Source organism: Schistocerca gregaria, chromosome 3 (genome assembly GCF_023897955.1).
Source record: "Schistocerca gregaria isolate iqSchGreg1 chromosome 3, iqSchGreg1.2, whole genome shotgun sequence".
NCBI classification, from domain to species: domain Eukaryota; kingdom Metazoa; phylum Arthropoda; class Insecta; order Orthoptera; family Acrididae; genus Schistocerca; species Schistocerca gregaria.
Genome location: NC_064922.1, coordinates 614448067 through 614470901, shown reverse-complemented (window position 1 = coordinate 614470901; position 22835 = coordinate 614448067). Strand labels below are relative to the sequence as shown.

Genomic DNA, 22835 nt, shown 5'->3' with positions numbered 1-22835 from the left:
ACGTGAACCGTATGTGCAGTTGACGGACTTTGAGCGAGGGCGTATAGTCGGCATGCGGGAGGCCTGGTGGACGTACCGCCGAATTGCTCAACACGTGGGGCGTGAGGTCTCCACAGTACATCGATGTTGTCGCCAGTGGTCGGCGGAAGGTGCACGTGCCCGTCGACCTGGGACCGGACCGCAGCGACGCACGGATGCACGCCAAGACCGTAGGATCCTACGCAGTGCCGTAGGGGACCGCACCGCCACTTCCCAGCAAATTAGGGACACTGTTGCTCCTGGGGTATCGGCGAAGGACCATTCGCAACCGTCTCCATGAAGCTGGGCTACGGTCCCGCACACCGTTATACCGTCTTCCGCTCACGCCCCAACATCGTGCAGCCCGCCTCCAGTGGTGTCGCGACAGGCGTGAATGAAGGGACGAATGGAGACGTGTCGTCTTCAGCGATGAGAGTCGCTTCTGCCTTGGTATCAATGACGGTCGTATGCGTGTTTGGCGCCGTGCAGGTGAGCGCCACAATCAGGACTGCATACGACCGAGGCACACAGGGCCGACACCCGGCATCATGGTGTGGGGAGCGATCTCCTACACTGGCCGTACACCTCTGGTGATCGTCGAGGAGACACTGAATAGTGCACGGTACATCCAAACCGTCATCGAACCCATCGTTCTACCATTCCTAGACCGGCAAGGGAACTTGCTGTTCCAACAGGACAATGCACGTCCGCATGTATCCCGTGCCACCCAACGTGCTCTAGAAGGTGTAAGTCAACTACCCTGGGCAGCAAGATCTCCGGATCTGTCCCCCATTGCGCATGTTTGGGACTGGATGAAGCGTCGTCTCACGCGGTCTGCACGTCCAGCACGAACACTGGTCCAACTGAGGCGCCAGGTGGAAATGGCATGGCAAGCCGTTCCACAGGACTACATCCAGCATCTCTACGATCGTCTCCATGGGAGAATAGCAGCCTGCATTGCTGCGAAAGGTGGATATACACTGTACTAGTACCGACATTGTGCATGCTGTGTTACCTGTGTCTATGTGCCTGTGGTTCTGTCAGTGTGATCATGTGATGTATCTGACCCCAGGAATGTGTCAATAAAGTTTCCCCTTACTGGGACAATGAATTCACGGTGTTCTTATTTCAATTTCCAGGAGTGTATAATTGTTGAAGTGAACGTAAGTTTTTGATCCTTAATTCCCCATTGTGGTGAAAGTTTCTTGGGATGGTTGTGTGGTCGAGAATTCCGAGTCTTTTTTTTTTTTTTTAATGTTGTTGGCTTGTATTCAAGAAATACTATGCAGTATATGTAGCACTTATTTGAATTGTGTGTAACCACATTCCATAGAGCAAAACACACACACACACACACACACACACACACACACACACACACACACACACACACAAAAAAAAAAAAAGCAGCTTTGTCACATGGAAAAACGAACACAAAGATAGCGATATTTCAAATTGAAACAGTCTTCAGCATTTTGCCTTATTCTGTTACAGCATTCTGTTTCCCCTCGTGATTTCATAATTAACATTCATATTTTACTGAGCTATTAAACTTCTCCCGTCTACATTATATCTGTCATGCGAAAAACGTGAATCAATCACGTGTGCGATGAGATTCTCAACGCAGACCACCGAAAGTCTAAAATAATTTGTTTGTTGCAATCTGATAGCACGAATCAATCAAAAAAACAGTGAGACAATTCTCTCGAAAGTATTTATTAAGGTTTCTTCTCATCTCTCCCATTTTTGTCGACTTGAACAGCGTAGATACCACACAGCATATTCGGTTAGTACTCGACAAGGCCCAAGACAAGAGGGCGTGTAACCTGATCACAGTTCGCTTGCCAGCAAGTGAAACATGGCCTGTTAAAATCTAACGAATTGCAAGCCACAAGCGTAATGCACAATGAAGAGTTGCTGCTTTGTTGGCATGCACGTCATAACTCTTCCTCAATAGACATGCACGCCTCGCCAACAGTAACGACCACAGGTGCAAAAGCATCATTATGAACTCCGCTGGCTCTCGTTCAAAAATAAGCTACCCAGACAAGGAGCAATTTGTCGGCACATTAAGTCCATTGATGAAGGCTCCATTATTAAGTCAGTTCCACTGAGTGCCCCAGTCTTCAGACTTCTATCGTTTCGTGCAGTACTGCTGAGCATGCTAACTTACTGCTCTGAGACACGGTTCTAACTGGAACAGCCAAGTAAGCTTCACAAATAAATAGCAAATACATAGCGTCACTAGGGACGCACGCGAGCACATCTCTGCTTCTGCTATAAACTGTGGCATCTTTTAAAATGTCGAGTACATTACAAATCCAGTGTATCGAAAGAGGGTAAGTGCAAACGCGAGCCATCACAAAACGATCACTCTCTGTAACAATATCCCCCCGCCTTTACAGTCATCAAGCCACAAGAACGAACATTTCACTTTACAATGGGGAGTGCTCCGTTGAGAAATATCTTGACAGACAAGCTGAAGGCTGGACTCGTCCTTGCACGGGGCCTTGTCCGGCACACAGTTTTAAATCTGTCAGGAAGTTTCACAAATCACACACTGCCGTAACTGAAAATATTCGTACGGGAAACAACCCCCAGCCTAAGTTGTGGTTAAGCAACTGATTCGTCATGTCCTTATGAGTGGAGGTGCCCGTCCATCAGGCAATTCACGAGAAAAGAATTGAGTTTCTAAGAGATTCAGCAGCTTGGTAATAATATGGACCGATCACAAAGTTTTAGTTCGAACGTCATACAATCCAGAATCGGCATGCCGATGAGATATGATCGCCGTGGATATTGAGGCAACAATCCCACAGACGGACCAGGTCGAAGATACCCGTTTGGTAAAACATCTGTCCTGCTGCGTGAAGAAGATCGTATCTGCCTGCTGCACATCCTCGTCTAACAGGAACCGTGGACCCTTCGAAGCCTTTTGTAAGGGACTGAAGGCGTGATACACGGGGAGAGATCAGGACTATAGGGTCGTTGCTCGAATGTCTCCCACTTCAGTTGCCGTAACTTTTGCGTTCCGCCATTTGTGATACGGGGACGTGCGATATCAAGCAGCAGCAGCAGCAGCACCGAACTTGACGCAAAATTCCACAGCGACGGTTTTCGAAATGCCTGATGGTCCGAACACTTTCTTTAGTCTCCGATGGGTGTCTACCTGCGTTTGTCCTTCGGCAACCAAGAAAATAGCAGCACGATGGTGCTGTTTGGACGCATATGGTAATAACATCGCCATAGTTCATGTTTCGGCGTTTACCACACGCACGGTGGAAAGACACGAATGCCACACTAATGCCTTGCCTACATGTCGGTGCTTGTACACCCACAGCGGAGTCGCGCCACGTTGCATTTACGCTACAGGAACGGCGTCAAACGGTAACTTCTTATCCCCCTTATAATTAGTAGCTTCATCCTCACAATCAACGGGCAGAGTTTTTCACATCGAAGATACCGTCGGACCACAGGCTGTGGCGCGATCATACGAAATGAATTACGCAAAACAATGAATAGAGTATCGGTAAAATAAGATGTACGACTTCCGAGGTGTAAGTAGACAAGCGAGAGGAAGTACGCGGATAAAAGCTTCCGCTGAACAAGAACTACCCCGCTTCTTCTTCTCCCCCTCTGCACCGAGACCAGGAGAAATACTATAAAAAAGGAGTAAGACATTTGATTTATTATGGACAATGGCGGGAAATAACGCATAGATGGATTTCAAGTATAAGGAGATAAGATTTAGAATTGTAACTGGATTGGGATCGATGTGAGTGTGGCTCCCACTGGGCAACACAAGCGGGAGGAGATGTCCCATTCTCACACCGATTCCATACGTCGTTTGACCTTACACTAGAAAGGTCAAAATAGAGGTTGCAATCGTTGCCTCATCAGCTACGAGATCTGGTAATGACTGGTCGCCATGTAATCTACGCCGCTGGTAAAATGTGTCTAAACATGTCTCAAGAGTTGCTCCGCAGATGTACTGTCTGCGGTTCTCTTGGCGTAAAATGTCGTTCTGTTTGAGAGGGGGGGGGGGTGGAGGGGGGCTTCTCGATCATCAGAGACAAGGGTGCCGTCAGGAGCGTCCAGGCCAGTGAGAGAGTTCTGCTCTTATTCTTTATATACACAAACGATCTTATGTATAAAGTATGCAGCAATTTGCAACCGTTTGCTGATGTCATTGTAGCATATTTGAAAGTATCGTCTTCGAGTGACTGTAGGAGGATACAGAACGACTTAGACAGAATTTCTATTTGGTGTGATGAATCGATATATGCCCCAAATGTGGCAAAATGTAAGTTAATGCAGGTGAGTAGGGGAAAAAATCCTGTGATGTTTGAATGCAGTATCAGTGGTATGCTATTTTCACAGTCATGTCGTTAAATATGTAGGAGTGACGTTGCAAAGGGACTTAAAATGCCGAACAGTCGACTTTGGCTTGTTGGGAGAATTCTACGAAAATGTAGCTCATCGATACAATTACGAGGCGTGCTGTTATATTTCTTACAGGTAGGTACGATTAACAAGCCAGTATTACGAAAACGCTCCATGAACTCGAATGGGAATCCCAGGGAAATCATTGAAATAAAACACTGGCAAAAATCCGTAATAGGACAGCGGCCTGCAGCTGAGCACGGTGAGGGATCCAGAGGTTCAAGTGGGTGCTGCGAGCACCAGTGACGCCACAGCAGGTAGCTAGAGCATAATAGCGCCCCATCAGCAGTCATTCCGCTTGACAGTGGATCATAAGCTCGTGGCTAACCACTTGACGCGGCTGGAAGCACGAGAACATTTCAGTCTTTGGAGCTGTCAGTAAAGACCTGAGTAAAGATACGCAGGAAAGCTTCTGGAGAAACTGGAAACTGGGACAGAGGTACAGGCAGGCTTAAGTTGTTAGGCTAAGAATAGCTCATTAGGTAAGTGCAAAGACCCAGGGCAGAGTTCCGCCATGCCACAGTAGCTGTCAGTGAAGCAGACGGTGCACACTACCTTTACCGGCTCCTCAGAAACGGTATTAAGAAACTGTTGGCGCAGTGAATACATTCTTCATCAGGATCAAATGTGTTCGCCTCCGTAGCGCAGCGATAGCTTTACCGCCTACCACGCAAGGGGGCCGGGTTCGATTCTGGGCAGGGGACTGGGTGTTGTGTGTCCATCATCATTGACACGCAAGTCGCTGAAGTGGCGTCAACTAAAAAAAGACTTGCAATACGGCGGCCGAACCCCGAAGGGGATTTCCCGGCCAATAAATGCCATGCGATCATTTCATTTTCATTGGATGAAGTTAAACGTATACAGAAACCCTTAAGCAGTCGAAGATTTCTGATGAGTGCACGTCAAAAGATGTATCTAAAAATGGCTTCGCGCACTATGTTTCCCAACTGCCTGCGTTCTCATAGGTATTCTATCAACTAACGGCCACCGTCGCTAAGAGCAGCAATGGGGACGGAATCATTCGCGCTCCTCCATGAATCGATCCGCGAGTGTAATTCTCAAAGAAAAGAAAAACATTGCGAATCTCGGTCTTTAGTCTTAATGCCAAATAGCGACCAATTCACTACCTGCAACTGTCACAGTAGAAACTAACACTGCAGCTCACTTTCTCAAAAACTGCAGGCTCCCATCGTAGAACGTGACATTCCATGCTTCATCACTGAACACATTGACTTCTCACTGCTCTGCAGTTCTGCGGCGCACAAACCGGCGCCAAGCATTTGTCAAGTGTGATGTGCGGCAAGTGGGCAACTGCTCAGCCGTGGCATCTTCGTTTAAACCAGCCGCGCCGAGCAGGAATGGTACTAGGAATACATACTAGTACACTGTGGAATTCTTACAGTAGCATGGACACTGACAAAAAAACACAAAGAATGCAAGGAATTTATTTCCAGCGCATTAATCTTCGGAGATAGAGGGACGTGGTGTCATAATGGTCGCCAGGATGAAGTTCTGTCACGTAGTTTCCTTCGATTATAAGAATGTTGACATCTTTTATAGCCCAAAATATAAATTTTTATTAATATTCATCACAAACAGGACTCCATGCTAAGGCAACAAGATAGGTCGAATTTGCAACAAATTAACTCTAGAATTTCTAACGACACGATTGCTTGTGGTGCTTGATGATATGGTTTAGAAAATCGGACGACTCATGAAATGTTCCATTTACTAAAGGTTTCCAAACGTCAGCATACACTTTCTGCACGCTGTGTCCAGAGAATTTAGTTTAACTTCATCCCCCCCTCCCTCCCCACCCCCCCCCTCTCTCTCTCTCTCTCTCTCTCTCGTACACGTACACACACACACACACACACACACACACACACAGTGTTGCTTCCTCAATAGCATGGTTAGAAGCGGCGAGACCTGAATATTTTATTATCTGAACTGGTAATGGCAGTAAATAACGGGAGTAAACTTTACTTAAATTATATCAATCGTATTATACGCCCAAAATCTTCTGATGGCTCGCTGCACCTCGACTTGAGTCTAGCAGGAAGGAAGATTGGGACTTAATGTTTAGATGAGGACGAAGTCACTGGACTGAGTACAATTAAGACCGGGGAACGATGGGCAAAGAAATCAACAACGTCCCTCTCAACTTAAAACATCCAAGCTTGAACGATTTAAGGAGGCCTCGTAAAAACAATCTAAACCCGTGCGAGCGATAGTCGTTTTCATAAATGTCCACGGCACTGTCTTAAACAATGCGCAATTGACCTCGGTTTTATTAGAAGGTTAACGAATGTCTCCCACCAACAACGAATATTTCCACTTCTTGGATGTTGAACGTCATCCTGGACTCTGCTAAAACAGCCAATGTCTAACTCTCTGTCAAATGAGGCGAAGGGGACAGAATAAAGTGCGGCTAGATGACAAAAGTTGGCTGCTTGTGAAAAGGAGTTGCTGGAAGGACCAGATATCATCACCTGGCAGCGAGTACGTACGTAATGTGACGGTCTTTTCCCGGTGGTTGGTGGACTCGAGTTAGATGAATTGGTGTTGGCTTAAGGTAAGAGGGAGCGCGTAATGTTTTCGGAGTTGGCGTCAAGTAAGGGTTGGAGTGAGGCAGATGCAAGAGACATGTGTGAAGTGAAGACGGTCGTGGTCAAGTGTTCGTGAGGAACGCGCACACGCCTTCTAGGAGAAAGAGTCACAGAGCGTTGGAGAATTACAAACAGCAAACGAAGAATGACTGGCTACACGTTAAGGAAAGTGAAGAAACGTAGGAAATGATTAACAAAGTGGTCTGCCGTATTTTCTCCCGGTTAAAGCAACATTTAGTTGCTCGTGAATTTCCCAGTTTATACGATCGTGAACCATCAAACTTAATTTTTTTGGGGGGCGATTCGTACAAAGATATGTTGGAGATTTTCAGTGGTGTCCTCAGAACCACCTTTGAAGATGTCTGACGCAGTTTTGGACGAAACGTCAGGTAGAAGAAAGTTCCATGGACCACGACCCTACAAACCACAAAATTCAGCAGCAACAAAGAAAACTGGCCGTGGAGGCCTTCACTGCATAAAACTATACTGTTTTATTATATGCAAGCTGAATGATTGTTGGCTGCGTTTCCACGGCAGAAAGCGTGTGCGTTTACGGGAACTCGCAAAACAAAGTGGCTAATTCTTTTTCAGAGTCAAATATACAACATTAATCACAATTATTGATTGGACTGGCGGTCGTCGATAACTGCTGAGGAAGAATCACGGGAGCACGCAGCCCCGCAACAGCTACGCGCCTGGTTTGAGAGATAAAGCTGCAGCCCACGTATCGAGCATCAAGTAGATACGAGTGGGCAGCGTCACAACTTTGGAGGGTAACAATTTTCACCTTCACGCCTATAAAAATAACAATAACTTGCTGGTGCTGGTGAACGCTCAGAAATTATGCGATTTGTGCATATGGTACATGTGCCTTAACGTACAGCGCACTCCAGCGGCAGTTCTCGGCTGTGCGTGGTTCGCAAATCACACCGTTTACGAAATGGAAATGCTTGTCTTGTCTGTCTGTCGCATACATAAATAAAAACTTCAGTATCCATGGACTTGTTATAAGGCAAAAAGGAAAGCACTATGTTCAATCAATAAGGGCATCAGCTTACAAAAGTTCCACCACAAATAGCGCGATAAAAATTTACAATAGTTTTACACATGAGCCAAAAATGATTTCATCATTCTCACTTATTAGTAAAATCCCAAGGTCATTCTTACTTGATCAGCGTCCCTATTCAGTAGCAGGATCTTCACAACATGTGAAATGCAAACGTTAAACCAAGAACGTGCAAAATGTCTTACAAGTAGCGCAAGCTGTCATAGATCAAGCCGATCTATCACTCAATCTCGCTCCTCAGAAAGAGCGCATTTACATAACATCCAATAGTATAGAATATGCTTTCATTAAACTAATAAGAAAGTATCAGAATCTATGAGAAAATGTGAAGGCCAGTAAAAAAAAATTGTGGATGCAGTGAGACGCGAACAAGCAATAAATCGGCAGACACCTTACAAATCTACGACTCTGCTCACTACGCTGTACGAACCATGACAATTTTGCGACTCTACTTTGCATCTTTCCGATGCTTAAACTGTAAATTTGCTATTTACTGCAAGCTTTAATCGTAGATATGTTGCTGACATTTAAGTGTAACAAGTGTACCAAGAACATTGAATTTCTTATGGATCCTCAGTGTGCCGTTGCCATTAAATGCCGAACTTTCATAATACGCAAGTTACAACAATTATTTAACCACCAATATGACAGTTCTCGTCATTTTATTACAAATCATACGAGTAACGACAGATTTTCGAGCGATCCAGAGTTTTCTGGTGCCTAGAAATGGCATATATACATATGGGCTTCAACTGAAAGCCAGTAAGGCACTCCGGCGTTGTTCCATCTCATTGGCTAACATTCAAATGAACGTTCAGGATATGTCACGCTGGATACTGTTCTGCACGTTCCGGAACGCCGCCCAACGTGCTTTTTCTACGCAATGACGTCAGAAACTCGGTGCGCTCAAAGCTCAAGGTTCGAACGCACGGTTCGTGTGCCGGCTGTACATTGTGTTAAATATGGCCTGTAATTTACTAGAGTTTCTTGCCATTTTCGTGACTCTTAGGTATCATGCAGCTTTACTCTCCGAACGTTAGCTGAAAAATTTCGAATTAATATAACTAAAAATATTAATGCTTTTAGAAAAAACATTCCTGGGCTGGGAGGCGTTATGACCGCCATGATCTCCCTTGGGTACGCACCTGTTTACATGTCAAATAAATCAAGAAAAAGCATTATTGTTGGTTGGCATTTATTCTAGTATTATTGATTTGACCAATGTCTAGGCATTCATCAATATCTGCAGTAAAGAAAACGAATCATATCCCTATTTCTGGTAAAACTTCTGAATAGAACCATTCTACGAGGTGGTCTAGGGGTATAACACAGTACAACGCCATGATACTGGCGGTGCGGAACTGGCAGCCGGCACACGACATAACACGACGATAGCCGCCGCATTTTCGAGGGATGGAGGCGTAGTCTGTTGAGCCCCGGTGGGACAGAGAGGCAAGGTCTCGCCGAACGCGACAGCAGGCAGCGCGCTCGACACACGCTGCCACTTCAGGAAACGGAAGCCGCGCTATCAGCCGCAACTTCCACGGCTGTTTGCTTGTTGCCTCGCTCAGGCAACGTCCGAATCCTTCTCATATCCTCTCCGTACTGGGCATGTACAGTCTTCTCCCGCCAGTGGGTTCAAAAAGTTGTCCACTGTCAAAATAATAATAATTATTGTTGTTGTTTCTGTTATATCGACACTTAGATATGTGTCTATATCGCGTAGATCATAGCTGGCGTCTAATCATGTGGTTGGCTGGTTGGAATAATGATTAAAAAAGACACCAAACTACGAGGTCATCAGTCCCTCCTACCTGGAGCGGACGAGTCAACCAAACGTCATACCAAAGAACGGCCTAGTGCGCGAAACCTACAGAAAAAACATCAAGGTCTCCCTAATGTCAACAAAGCCTAGAGAAAGGAATAAGGAAGAAGAAAAGTGGGAGAAACAAAGAAAGGCGAGCGAGGTGCACCGTTCAGGGAGCAGTCGGTAGCCCGCGAAGGCAGAAAGTACGATGGGGCACACACCTCCGCCACTTAACCGGAGGCACCCCACCCAACAATTCCCACAAAACACTAATAGCGTCACGGACAGGACGCGAGAAGCACAGGAAAACAGATATGAAGTACACCTAGTAAAAAATTCCGAGCGAGGAGGAGGAATACGAATAAAATAGCGGGTACGCCGAGGTTGGGGTGGACCACCAAGCCAGACAGCCGCTGTTCTTTCGTAGCAGAGGAGGCCACACCCTCTATGCAAGGACGTTGCTGAGGCGCCCTCACTCCCACCCCTCTCCCGCCCCATGATGTGCAGAAGCGATAGTAGCTATACAGAGTCAAGTCGAAACCCACCTGAAAAATTTGAGGGGTTGCTCAAGGATACTTTCTGAGTATTTAGCCATCAGCTAGCGGTGGTCTCCGGTGGCTCGTTAAAAGTAATTGCATTCGTTTGATTTCTTACCCCCAGTTATCTTAGTATCTGTACTGCATTGAAAATAAATGCACAACAGTGTCGAGTGTGTGTGTGTTGTCTCTCTTGTTTTGAACCAACTTGTTCTATTCACTCATTGTGCTCGCTGTTCACATCAGTCATTCCCTCTTTAATCACCACCACCACCACCACCACCACCACCACCACATTAAGCTTGTATTCAATGCTGCTCGGTTCTGTCTCGGGTTTGTTTTTCCAACGGCGAGGCTAGTTCTACATTAACAGTGACACACAGCAGTTTGGATAGGTTTACTGACGAAGGTTTAGTCAGTGTGCATTCACTTAATACAATGGGAAAAGGGAACAGTGATGCAATGCAGAGCTGTAACTGTAGCGACGCCAACCAAATCACAGAACTTGGTTGTTACATTACTCTGTGTTTTAGTGATTGCATTTTTCAAGTTTTTTTACAGTTGAGAAGCATTATGCCAAATCAAAAGTATGAGATAACGAACCGAAAAAATAGTAATTACATGATTACTCTCACGAACCATTAGAGACATGAATACCTTAAGCCGAAAGTATGATGATCTGTTCACCACTGAAAAACTCGCACGACACTGGTAGTACGTCCTCAAAGACACCAAAATACTTCTTTGTATCCAAACCGTGGACTCGACAGATAAAATCAGATGCCGAGGTCCTACATTAGACAAAAATCTTTCATGGGAGCAACGTACGAATGACATCATCACGTAAACAAATAACAGCATCGACATGCTCAAATTAGTCCGTGACACAAACAATAGCGTGAACCATCTACACTTATATGTCCTATTTTGGAATATTGTGCATACTGTAGGGATGACGGGCAAAACCAACTCGGAAATCAATGGGGCAGCAGAAAGGTCAATAGTAAGCAAAGCCACGCGAATAAATCCTGGAATAACTAACCAAATTGTTTACGGAGAAACTAACATTAAACCAATGAAAACATGCTGGCTACAACTCACTGCTACAACAAGATGTAACAGACACAAGCACACAAAAATCACCACTGAGTTGTTTGACGAACCTTCCTGCAAATCCCGCTACCCTATCACTAAATAACCGTATGCACCAAAAAACACATTGAAATACACTTGATAAAACGCAGATGCAACGTTCGGCACAACAGATATTAACGAAGCACAACTATTGCGCCCAACAAACATCTCAATACACGAAGAAGCGGAAAACCCAAATGAGAACAGTACGCAGCAAACAACCCATAAACACAGACACGAGCATCAAATATCGCCTGCTGAGGTTTTGGAGATGATTCCCCCCAAACAGCACCGCAAATATCCGACTCTGTAATGACCTTCCACAAAAAGATAAATAGAAAACCTAAGTGGTATGAGAAAATCTGAAACAACCTATCAAACACTCTGACAAAAGCAAAAAGAATCGCTACAGCACTACGTACTTCTACATTTAGGCACCACAAAGTATTATGCTCTGCCGATTATGAGGGGTGAATGAACTGTGAGAAGCAGTCAGTCATCTCATGGTTTGCAAGTTTTTATGTTTGCAGCTATGTTGTTGTTTTCTTTTCACATGGTATCTGAACCACTTCGCCAGTTGCCAGGCGCCGAGCGCACCTTTCGTTGCCCGGTGTTCGGACTTCAACGAAACCGTGTGCGGTAGGTCCAAACCTTTGTCGCCGCCCTGAGGATTCTTTAAATGATGAAAGTCAACACAAATCCAATGCCAAAAAAATGTCTAGCTCAAAAAGAACAAGTTTAAGCACAGAGAAAGCTGCAGGACAAAACCCTTTACTAAAAAGCCCCTGTAATCTACTCCCTCCTTCTCACTTGCAACTATTGTTCACATTAATCTTTTATGAAGATTTGAAAGGAGCGAAGATTACAATAAACTTTGTAGTTTAAAAAGTTTACCTATCTTTTCAGGCGGAGTTGGCTCCAGTTTTTCTAGCCTAGGGGTCTGATTCTTGAAGCTCAGATTCTCACATTTTAGATCGTCATGGTTGAACTGATCTAAATAAATTTAAAGATTGTTGTTGCAGATTTTTTGTTGTTACGGTAATATATTTTGTCACATTTTAGTGTATGATAGTCTTTTGATTTTTTACATTTACAAAGCCGGAATTACATTCTTCGCACAAAATACAAAAATATTTCCGATCATATCACAGACATGCTGATAACTGTCTCTCTCAGCGGAAATAACAGTATCCCACAAGGTTTACAAGTTTTCTTGAGAAATGAATTTCTATTAGTTTCGATTATGATTTCATAATGAATCCAGAAATAAATATAATAAACAGGACTAGATTGCATAATTAATAATAGGTATTTTAAGTGTACCAAATAATTCGTAATTTCAAATGTTTCTAAAAAATTATTTTAACTGTACATTCAGAACTAGTACTTATCGATAACAACATCCAAAATAAGGTAATTCCTTTTCATAAATTTTGACCTGAAATATAACATACTATATATATGACAGTTTTCAGAAAAGCAGCTCAGATAATACTGACCTGTACAAAATTCGAAAGATAATACTGGTATCGAAAACTACTGTTGAGGAAAAGTATTGTTAGAGGAGGATGTCCCGTTACACCTCTCAGTATGAATTTACTATGAGAATAGATACAGCTTCAAGAGGTTTTCCATAATGATTTAGGCAAACCGAGTGAGCAGTCGCACGTAATCTAAAGCATCTCTGTCCCTGGTGATTGAATTACTTTTCAGTCCTTTAACACACAGTCCCAGAAATTAGTCGCTTGCACCACGACGTTCGTATCTTCGCGCTTCACTTTATGCTCACGAGTCTTCGCTGCCCATACCAAGTTGCACAAAAGAGAACAACTGCGAAAGCAACCGCTGGCCTAAGGTCTGACCCACACAAAGTAAAACGTTATCAAAGTGTTTAGCAATATGCACCGGCAAACGTCCCCATGTAAAACGCTGGTTATCTCGAGGAAAACAAAAGATTTTCGGAGAAGAATCTAAGGACTCTTGCAGACCCTTACACACAGCTCAGCTCACGTACAGGACCAAGATAAGATTAGATACGAACAGCACGCACATAACTATTTGAGTTGCTCTCGTCACACTCAATGACTGCGTAACGGTGAAAATAGTTGTTTCTATGGCACAATGAGAAGTACCTGTACTACTTACTTGACAGCGGAAGACTTGGAGTGCGGTATATTTACAAATATAGCGACACCGAAGTCGACAGCACCAGCGGAACGCTTAAAGCACTTCGCAAGTTTCCATTTGCTGTTGTGCTTTAACACAATGCAATGTACGGTACATAAAAATATTCATGCTAGCTTCAGTCAACACTTGGAAATTGGTCAGCCGCACGTTGTCTGACAATGCTTACAAGGCGGTGGTAGTGATCGTCGTAGTCGTCAAGACGGTGGGAAATCCGTCTAGGATAGTGGTATAAGTTTTCACTGTGCCCCTGCATTATTAGATTATATGTAGAGTTAATTGTGTGTGTGTGTGTGTGTGTGTGTGTGTGTGTGTGTGTGTGTGTGTGTGTGTGTGTGTGTGTGTGTGTGTGGATTAAATATCTACGAAAAGGGAAGTTCATGATAACTGCGGTTTATAGAAGTGCAATGAATTTGTTGCTAGATCTGAGGTGCCAAATACCAATCATAAAAATAAAAATACAGTGACACAGATTACAGGCCAACTTTTAGTAGCGCAAATGCCGTTCTAGAAGTCTAAAGAGTAGGTGATTATCTAATCTCCATCCTGTCGACTTTAACAATAGGATAAATGGGCGTAGATAAACACCCTCTCACCGATATGATACCCGTGCTCAGAAAGCGGCTGTTCTCGGGCTGGCAAGAGGAATGGTCGCGGACATCTAAAATCAGAGGCAGTCACTAAGCACTAGTTCATCCCCGATTCAAAGAGTAACATCGTATAATAAGCCAGAAACATCAACGAGCTTCACAACAGTTATAGCACGTCTGAAATTCAATCATTGTAAATTGCCTGACAAAAAGTGAAGCACCCAGGGGGTATGGCAGTATGTTGGCCCACTTATCAATATGACGTTGACTGTTCCCAAAGTTGAAGATGCTGAATTCGATTTTCCAAAATTATTTCACCGCGGAAGACCGCAAAACCGTTTCTTGTTTCAATCGTCGCACGAACACCGAAACGGCAGATACTGAAATAAGTAATCTCAGAATAGAAAACCAGCTGTTGAAATGGAACTGGACGGATGAGATACCTGTGTAGTTCTGCTGATATTATGAGAAAGAGCTTGTTCCCCTTCGAGCAGCTGTTTATAATCGGTCGCTGGAGCTTCAAAGGGTGTAGAGCAACTGGGAAGGAGCGCAGGTCATTCCAGTTTCCACGAACGGTCGTTGGACGGACGCGCAGATAATTATAGGCCTATGTCGCTAACGCCCATAGTTGTAGTATGATAGAACATATTTTATGCTGACGTATTACGACGGTTTTTGAAGAACCAAAAACTACTCTACGTAAATCAACATGGATTTCAAAACAGAGGCCTTACGAAACTCTGCTCGCCCTGTTCGTTCATGAGATCCAGTTGGTGCTGTATTCCTTGACTTCGAAAGGCATTCGACATAGTTCCGCACTGTCGTTTAATGAACGAAACACGCTCTTGTCGAGCATCGGATGAAATGCGTGACTGGATTCAGGACTTCCTTACAGATAGAACTATACACGTCGATCTTAACGGAATAAAATCGACAGATCTGTAGACAATTTCATCGGTACGATAAGGGAGTGTTTAGCGCCTTACTGTTTACGATATATACAAATGGTCTTGTGGATAAAGTCAGAAGCTCCACGAGTCTGTTCACAGACGATACAATTCTCTATAGGAAGGTGATAACGCCAGAAGGAAGCAGCAAGTACAGGTAGAGCTGTAGAGGATCGATGGATGTTGCAGGGGAGTGGCAGCTGAACCTGAACGTAAACAAGCGTTGCTTATTGCATATAAATCTGAGAAGAGACCCATTACTGTTCGATTACGCTATAGGCGACGAATGATAGGAAACACTACCTACCAGAAGGCGCCTATGAGTGAGGATCAGAAAGTGAAATTAATTCTTAAAACGAAATGCAGGGAAACCGGATGCCAGGCTAGGTTCACTGGGAGAACATTAAAGACATTTAATTCATTCACGAAAGAAGTGGGTTCAAAACACATGATCGATCGATTCTAGAGTGCTGTTCATTCGTCTGCGAAACTAATCAGGCTGGATTAACAGAACAGATACAGAAAATCCAAGGAAGAGCGTCGCTTTTCGTAACGGGATCGTTCAATCAGCGCAAGTCTTTCGGAAATGCTAAAAAGACATTAGTGGCGGACGCCCACAAGAGAGGCACTGTGCATAACGGAGAGATTTAATGTTGAAGCTCCGAGAGAGCCCGTTTTGGAAAGACACTGGCAAATACAGGGTGTCCAGAAAAGGACACTCTGATTTCAAAATTAAATATCTCGACAACAAAGATCGATAGAGGAATGCAGTAAATGGTATGTTTATTGTGAAAGCTGTAAGAAGTTGATAGAGCAGTTTGAAATAATAGTTACAAAAGCTGCTAACAGATGGCGCTGTAATCTCCATACGAAATGCCTAGTATAAATAGTGATCGGAAGCCCAGAGCGATCAGTTCCACTATTGAAACGTGAAATGAGGTTAGCGTACCGAAGGAAGAGATTATAACCATGTACAACGCGTTTTTCTGGTGATAGATTATCACAGGTTAGAAGAGAGTTCCACGGAAACAAGGCGAAGTTTTCAAGCACGATTTAATGTCCCAAAAGGACCCGATGCGAAAACCATTCGTACGCTCTTCGCAAAATTCCAACGAACAGGCAGCGTAACTGATGATCTAGTGGGGCATGTTGGCCGCAAGCAAACCGCAGTTACGCCTGAAAATATCGCCACAGTTTCTGGAATTATTCAGCAAAATCCAATGTCATCCGTCCGTAGAATTGCATCTGAGACTGGTTTGAAGCGTTCCAGCACGCAGAAAATACTGAGAAAGAGCCTACACATGTTTCCATTCAAAATTCAAACGCACCAGGCCATGCCCGTGCGAGCTGTGCAACAAAGGCTTGCCTTTGCTAATCAGATGCTCACAATGATTGATAGTGAAGGACTTTATGTTGGCTGCCCTCTGGTTTACAGATGAAGCACACTTCCACCTGAATGGGTACGTGAATAAGCAGAACTGGCGATTTTGGGGTTCCGAAAAGTCATATTGGTGTGAAGCGAAACCCCTGTATTCCCCTAAAGTTACTGTGTGGACTGCAGTATGCAGCAGAGGCATTATTGGCCCTTTTTTTCATTCGAGAACGGTCACTGGTACACGTTACGTTGCAATTTTGGAACAATTTGTCGCCACACAGCAAGCGTTAGAGGATCGACCAGGTACTGAATGGTTTATGCCAGTGGAGCCCGACCACATCGGACCGAACAAGTGTTTGGCTTTCTTGAGGAATACTTCGGGAATCGAGTCATTGCTTTGAAATATCCCAAATTTACTGGTGCAGGCATGGATTTGCCTCCATATTCGCCGGATTTGACTCCCTGTGACTTTTTTTGTGGGGCACAGTAAAAGACATGGTCTACCCGAAGCATCCAGCCACGCTGGACGAGCTTGAATCGGCGATCTCTGTGGCATGTGAATCCATTTCGGTTGAGACACTACGAAATGTGATGGCGAATTTCATTCTTCGTTTGCGCCACCTCTGTAGTGGCAATGGTGAACATTTTGAAAACATTGTGATGTGATTGTTTGCAAATATTGTTTTCATACGATTATTTCACTTACGTATGCTGATATGAGCTGCACAGCGTACAGCGCCATCTGTTAGCAGCTTTTGTAACTATTATTTCAAACTGCTGTATAAACTAACAGCTTTCACAACAAACATACCGTTTACAGCATTCCTCTATCGATCTTTGTTTTCGAGATATTTAATTTTGAAATCAGGGAGCCTTTTTACTGCCACAAACGTCTCGGCTAGTGGCCAAACGATAAAGGCAAAGCTCACATCAATAATTAGCGATAATCATTCCTCTCACAAGCCACTGCGATTGGAACTGGTAAGGGAGGAGAGGGGAAACATAGTAGAACCAGAGTACCTCATGTGGATTGCGGAGTGTAGACACACACACACACACACACACACACACACACACACACACACACAAGGACCCATATCGAAAGACCCGGCTGATGGTATAGCGCTTGGTGGTGGTTGAGACGTTAAAACTGTGTGCCCGTTCACACTCTGGATTTCGTCGACACTGATCTAACTGAGCTCGACCTCGAAAAGCAGGTGGTCTTGTTAGAACGATACTTGGGCGCATAGTTGAAACCTACCAAATACATCAACACGGCAAGCATTCATTCGCAAGCGCCCTGTACGAGGTGGTAGGGGGGAGTATACCGCAGTACTCACCCTGGAGGCGAGGCGGCGCTTCCAGCAGGTGACGACCAGGTGCAGCAGCGTGCCTCCGCACATGGCGCTGCCTGCTGCGCTGAACAGAAACTGCGGCTGCCCCGGGCCTGCCGCGCCGCTCCCTCTATACTTAGACACCCCCACAAACCCGGCCCGCTGGAGGAATTCTGGACCGGCTGGAGAACGCCCCAAATATACCGCTAGCCAGGCACTGGCCAGACTAGGCGTCTATACCATCTGCCCAGTGCGTGTTGGATCCTGTTTCTTGATCCAACACACGCAAGGATACTGAAATCTTTTGACTGTTCTTTATGCTTTGTCCCATTTCATCAGGGAAACATCACCTGCGTTCTAACAATACCCTGAAAACAATTGGGGCCTTTGGAGGAGTGACACATACTGTATCCTGCCAGAGCCTTCTTAAGTATACTTCCAACAGGTGTTTGAAAATACTAGCCGTCATGGGAAACTCACCGGCGTTTATGTCCTCGTAGTAAGTCCCAACCACAAACCATTTGGAAGGATAACGGAAGTAAAGTACCGACCAATCACCTCCAGACTCTCGAAGCCCCTCACCCCCCTCCCCAATACCGGAAACCTGCTATGGCGTCCACAAAACCAAGAGGATAACCACACGTGAGCGGGCAGGAATGAATGTTACAACATGTCACCCAGTTTTCAATGTTGTCTCTAACGACCTCGTCGACGACGGAGTTTCAAACCCTTTTAAATTTCCCATTGGAGTTCTTTCTGACAAGGAACGTAAAAACAATATTCAGTGCACGCAAAACTTCTGAAACAGCAGCAGGATCTACCGACGTATTAAAATATGAAACTGGGTGCAGTCTTATGAATTGGCTCTAACAGTTCTCCGTGACGAAATGCCTTTGATATTTAGGGTAGGTGAACTCTTATAGGCCAAAGGAGAGTAGCACCAGGTCAAAGGAGAGTAGGAGTACAGTTTAACTGAGATAACCAGTTGAGTTACCATGGTTTTGTCCAACATGCTGGTACATAATCTCGATTTCATACAACTCTATCCAAAACAATAGGAAAATGATCTATCCAGTGTTAAATGTTGTGGAAAGCATCTGTTAAGTTTTATGCTGAGATAAATTAAGTTTACTGCTGTAAGTATGGATATTTTCTCGTTCTCTGGTAAATCTAAACTGATCTGTTGTGGCGTATGGTTGGGGGAGGGGGGAGAGGTGAAGAGGTGTGTGAGGGAGGGGGGGGGGGGGGAGTGAGTTAGGGGGCAAGACGCACTCTTTACAACTCCGACGACAATGGTCTGCGTAAAGACATTACGCGAATTATGGGATCTTCTTTTTTTGTGTTCTGAATTTGTTCCAGTTTTTGCAGGCTCCGAATGCGGTGTGCCACTTCTCTGTAGTTTTTCTTTATTTTTTGGATAACATAATCTCATATCAAAGTAACTACATACTAAAATTATCTAATGATAAGCAAAGAATTATTGAAAATCATAAATACACAAAGATATTATGCAAAAGGAATAGGTAAATCTGAAACATTTACCGTTTGCATGATTTTAAGATAAAATTTCACTGCATTTGACACTTAGATGCTGTCACCAAAAATAGAGAGCAAGTCCCCTGAAGAACTACGAACTGATATCTCATGAGGAGGGAAAACTGACTGTACTCTTCCAAAATTTGGCGTACAGGACGACTTACATTTTTGTATTTAACTGTTTGCATATTGGTATCAGTGGAGGCAATGAGTATTTGTACATGTCTGAAAACACGAGCAAGCTTACCTGGTTACCAGAGGAATGCTTGTTAACGCGGTACACACACACGACTGTGTAGCGTCTATGCATGGCATTACTCGAAGACACAAGTGAGGAAATGAATGTTTATTAAATTTAAAGAGTTAAAGGAGAAAATTATAAACCGATGTTAAAATCAATACAAGTAATACTGAGTGATTCCAATACTGGTTGCTGTCGTAACTCCATATTTCCACAATTACTGACCATAAAAACGTCAACTTATGACCACCTTAAAAGAGGAAGGCTGAACACAAACCTTAGACGCAGACAATTTTTGAGCCCCAAATATAATCCGACAGACGTCCAGTTGCTCCACTTTGGTTGTTGTTGTTGTGGTCTTCAGTCCTGAGACTGGTTTGATGCAGCTCTCCATGCTACTCTATCCTGTGCAAGCTTCTTCATCTCCCAGTACCTACTGCAGCCTACATCCTTCTGAATCTGCTTAGTGTATTCATCTCTTGGTCTCCCTCTACGATTTTTACCCTCCACGCTGCCCTCCAATACTAAATTGGTGATCCCACGATGTCTCAGAGCATGTCCTACCAACCGATCCCTTCTTCTAGTCAAGTTGTGCCACAAGCTCCTCTTCTCCCCAATTCTATTCAATACCTCCTCATTAGTTATGTGACCTACCCATCTAATCTTCAGCATTCTTCTGTAGCACCACATTTCGAAAGCTTCTATTCTCTTCCTATCTAAACTATTTATCGTCCACGTTTCAATTCCATACATGGCTACACTCCATACAAATACTTTCAGAAACGACTTCCTGAGACTTAAATCCACACTCGATGTTAATAAATTTTTCTTCTTCAGAAACGCTTTCCTTGTCACTGCCAGTCTACATTTTATATCCTCTCTACTTCGACCATTTGCTCCCCAAATATCAAAACTCCTTTACTACTTTAAGTGCCTCATTTCCTAATCTAATTCCTCAGCATCACCCAATTTAACAACAATAGCAAAACTAGGATAATGGAATGTAGTCATTCCATTATCCTAGTTTTGCTATTGTTGATGTTCCTCTTATACCCTCCTTTCGAGACACTCTATTCCATTCAACTGCTCTTCCAAGTCCTTTGCTGTCTCTGACAGAATTACGATGTCATCGGCGAAACTCAAAGTTTTTATTTCTTCTCCATGGATTTTAATTCCTACTCCAAACTTTTATTTTGTTTCCTTTATTGCTTACTCAATATACAGATTGAATAACATCGGGGAGAGGCTACAACCCTGTCTCACTCCCTTCCCAACCAATGCTTCTCTTTCATACCCCTCGACTCTTATAACTGCCATCTGGTTTCTGTACAAATTGTAAATAGCCTTTCGTTCACTGTATTTTACCCCTGCCACCTTCAGAATCTGAAAGAGAGTATTCCAATCAACATTGTCAAAAGCTTTCTCTAAGTCTACAAAGGTTTGCCTTTCATTAATCTTTCTTCTAAGATAAGTCGTAGGGTCAGTATTGCAGTGTAAAGAATTCGCGTTAATATTTTGCAGCTGTGACATATTAAACTGATAGTTCGGTAATTTTTACATCTGTCAACACCTGCTTTCTTTGGAATTGGAATTATTATATTCTTCTTGAATCCTGAGGGTATTTCGCTGTCTCGCACATCTTGCTCACCAGATAGGACTGGCTCTCCCAAGGCTATCAGTAGCACTAATGGAATGTTGTCTACTCGCAGGGCCTTGTTTCGGCTTAGATCTTTCAGTGCTTTGTCAAACTCTTCATGCAGTATCATATCTCCCATTTCATCTTCATCTACATCCTCTTCCATTTCCATAATATTGACCTCAAGTACATCGCCCTTGTATAGACCCTCTATATACTCCTTCCACCTTTCTGCTTTCCCTTCTTTGCTTAGAACGGGATTTCCATCAAAGCTCTTGATATTCATGCAAGTGGTTCTCCTTTCTCCAAAGGTCTCTTTAATTTTTCTATACGCAGTATCTGTCTTACCCCTAGTGAGATACGCCTCTACATCCATACATTTATCCTCTAGCCATTCCTGCTTAGCCATTTTGCACTTCCTGTCGATCTCATTTTTGAGACGTTTGTATTCCTTTTTGCCTGCTTCATTTACTGCATTTTGATATTTTCTCCTTTCATCAACTAAATTCAATATTTCTTCTGTTACCCAAGGGTTTCTACTAGCCCTCGGCTTTTTACCTATTTGATCCTGTGCTGCCTTCACTATTTCATCCCTCAAAGCTACCCATTCTTCTTCTACTGTATTTCTTTCCCCCATTCCTGTCAATTGTTCCCTTATACTCTCCCTGAAACTCTGTAAAACCTCTGGTTTAGTCAGTTTATCCAGGTCCCATCTCCTTAAATTCCCACCTTTTTGCCGTTTCTTCAGTTTTAATCTATTGTTCATAACCAATAGAATGTGGCCAGAGTCCACATCTGCCCCTGGAAATGTCTTACAATTTAAAACCTGGTTCCTAAATCTCTGTCTTTACCATTATATAATCTATCTGATACCTTTTAGTATCTCTATGGTTCTTCCATGTATACAACCTTCTTTCATGATTCTTGAACCAAGTGTTAGCTATGATTAAGTTGTGCTCTGTGCAAAATTCTACCAGGCGGCTTCCTCTTTCATTTCTTAGCCCCAATCCATATTCACTTCTTACGGTTCCTTCTCTCCCTTTTCCTACTACCGAATTCCAGTCACCCATGACGATTAAAGTTTCGTTTCCCTTCACTATTTGAATAATATCTTTTATCTCCTCATACATTTCTTCAATTTCTTCGTTATCTGCAGAGCTAGTTGGCATCTAAACTTGTACTACTGTGGTAGGTGTGGGCTTTGTGTCTATCTTGGCCACAATAATGCGTTCACTATGCTGTTTGTAGTAGCTTACCCGTACTCCTATTTTTTTTATTCATTATTAAACCTACTCCTGCATTACCCCTATTTGATTTTGTATTTATAACCCTGTATTCACCTGACCAAAAGTCTTGTTCCTACTGCCACCAAACTTCAC

General features: G+C 43.8%; 2 protein-coding genes across 3 annotated transcripts in view; one reads left to right on the top strand and one right to left on the bottom strand.

The window, feature by feature from the left end:
- LOC126354396 (uncharacterized) overlaps positions 1-22835 on the top strand; it is a 206305-nt gene that overhangs the window by 98183 nt on the left and 85287 nt on the right. The window lies entirely within an intron of this gene.
- The window catches only part of LOC126354393 (leucine-rich repeat flightless-interacting protein 2), a 235681-nt gene that overhangs the window by 182408 nt on the left and 30438 nt on the right, over positions 1-22835 (bottom strand). The window contains exon 1 of one of the 2 annotated variants that reach the window (XM_050003999.1): positions 18050-18125. The exons of the other annotated variant lie outside the window; for it this stretch is intronic. Within the exon in view, the coding sequence (XP_049859956.1) occupies positions 18050-18112 (63 nt within the window). The 5' untranslated portion in view covers positions 18113-18125. Of the gene's footprint in view, positions 1-18049; positions 18126-22835 lie in introns of those variants that run through there. 2 annotated transcript variants of the gene reach the window in all.